Source organism: Mandrillus leucophaeus, unplaced genomic scaffold (genome assembly GCF_000951045.1).
Source record: "Mandrillus leucophaeus isolate KB7577 unplaced genomic scaffold, Mleu.le_1.0 Scaffold320, whole genome shotgun sequence".
Lineage (NCBI taxonomy): Eukaryota > Metazoa > Chordata > Mammalia > Primates > Cercopithecidae > Mandrillus > Mandrillus leucophaeus.
The window spans coordinates 927,660-929,109 of record NW_012103366.1 but is presented as its reverse complement, the minus strand read 5'-3'; the positions used below and the strand labels follow the sequence as shown (position 1 = coordinate 929,109).

Here is a 1,450-nt window from a genome sequence, read left to right as displayed (position 1 = left end):
CTAATTTTTAAATTTTTTATAGAGAGGAGATCTCACTCTGTGCCCAGGCTGGTCTTGAACGCCTGAGCTCAATCAATCCTCTCACTTTGGCCTCGAAAATTGCTGGGATTACAGGCCTGAGCAACCCCCCTGGCCTCAGATTGATAACTAACTATCCTTGAGGGAATCTGTAACACTTGAGTCTCAAACCCTGAAGGCAAATTAGAAAGGGAAGTTCTACTAAAGTTTGGCTCCTCCCATTAAAGCTATTAGCTATGAATGGGATAGTCTTAATTGGGGTTGGTATAATTTTAACATTCATTTTTTAAATTTTGCACCTTTTCTTTTTATTCTGTCTCTGTTCCTCTCCCCATCCTCCTTTACTGGTTTTATATTTGTGAAAGCTCATAAACTAAAATACCAAAAAAGATAAATACAGGGAATGGAAAGAAACACACACGGAGGCCGGGCGTGGTGGCTCATTGCCTGTAATCCCAGCACTTTGGGAGGCTGAAGCGGGAGGATCCCTTGAGGTTCAGACTTTGAGACCAGCCCAGACAATAAAGCGAGACCCCCAACTCTACGGAGGAAAACAAAAAGAATACAGGGAGAGGGAAATTATCATCGGAAGAAATTGTTTCCCTGTTCAATTTAATGACCGCGCACAATACCGCTCTAAGGACAAAGCACAGTGCACGGGGAAATCTGCAGTCCTGGGCTGGAAGAACTAGTTTCATTGGAACCCTAATTCCTTGACACTTGCAGTTAACCAAAGAGATGCACATGCGTAAACCAAAACCTGGTGTGAATAAGGGGCAGGGAGGAGGAGGGCTGCATTCCCCAAATTCTCTCGCTATTATTTTCTTTTAGTGTTGGTCCTCCAGACTGGCACAACTCACATTTCAGGGCACTGAAAGCAAGCTCATAAGACAAACGCTGAAAGGACTGATCCTCAGACTCGGAGAAGGACCGCAGGGGTTCATTCCCGTACTTGATTAAGGCTTTCTGTGCCGACTTTTCGATTCGAATACCCTGAAAAATGTTCGCTGCCATGACATAAACGGAGTCCGGATAGCCCGTTTTTTCGGGTGCACCAGCTGAGCTTTTCCCATCGGACAGAGCCAGGGAAGTGAGTTGGGAGATGATCTCGGGATCGTCTTCGTTCGAAAACTCCAGTTCGCCCGTGGAGTTCAGCATGTCTGCCCCTCGCCTGTCTTGAGTCCCTCGCCCTGGGGTTAGAATTCCGACGTTCCAGGAAACGGCTTTCCACGCATCTGCAGCATGGCCTCTGTGAAGAGAGAAGGTGATCGCAGTAAATCACTCTGCAGCACCCTTCCGGGTGGCCCCCTTCGTTGTGGCCTTAAAGACTAAGAGGGGACATTTCCTGGCCCATCTGAGTGTCCCAGACTTCGAGTCGGAGAAGCAGCTCACGAAACTTCCACACGCTCAATTTAAAAAAAAAAAAAAAAAA

The 1,450-nt window shown here is 46.8% G+C and overlaps 1 protein-coding gene across 2 annotated transcripts in view; it reads right to left on the bottom strand.

Annotated features, from left to right (window-relative positions):
* Positions 1 to 1,262, bottom strand: part of NSUN7 (NOP2/Sun domain family, member 7) — an 80,914-nt gene extending 79,652 nt beyond the window's left edge. For both annotated transcript variants that reach the window (XM_011987968.1, XM_011987970.1), the window contains exon 1: positions 879 to 1,262. In XM_011987968.1, coding sequence (XP_011843358.1) covers positions 879 to 1,176 — 298 coding nt within the window. In that variant the 5' untranslated portion in view covers positions 1,177 to 1,262. The remainder of the gene's footprint in view (positions 1 to 878) is intronic.
* Between the last annotated feature and the right edge of the window lie 188 nt (positions 1,263 to 1,450).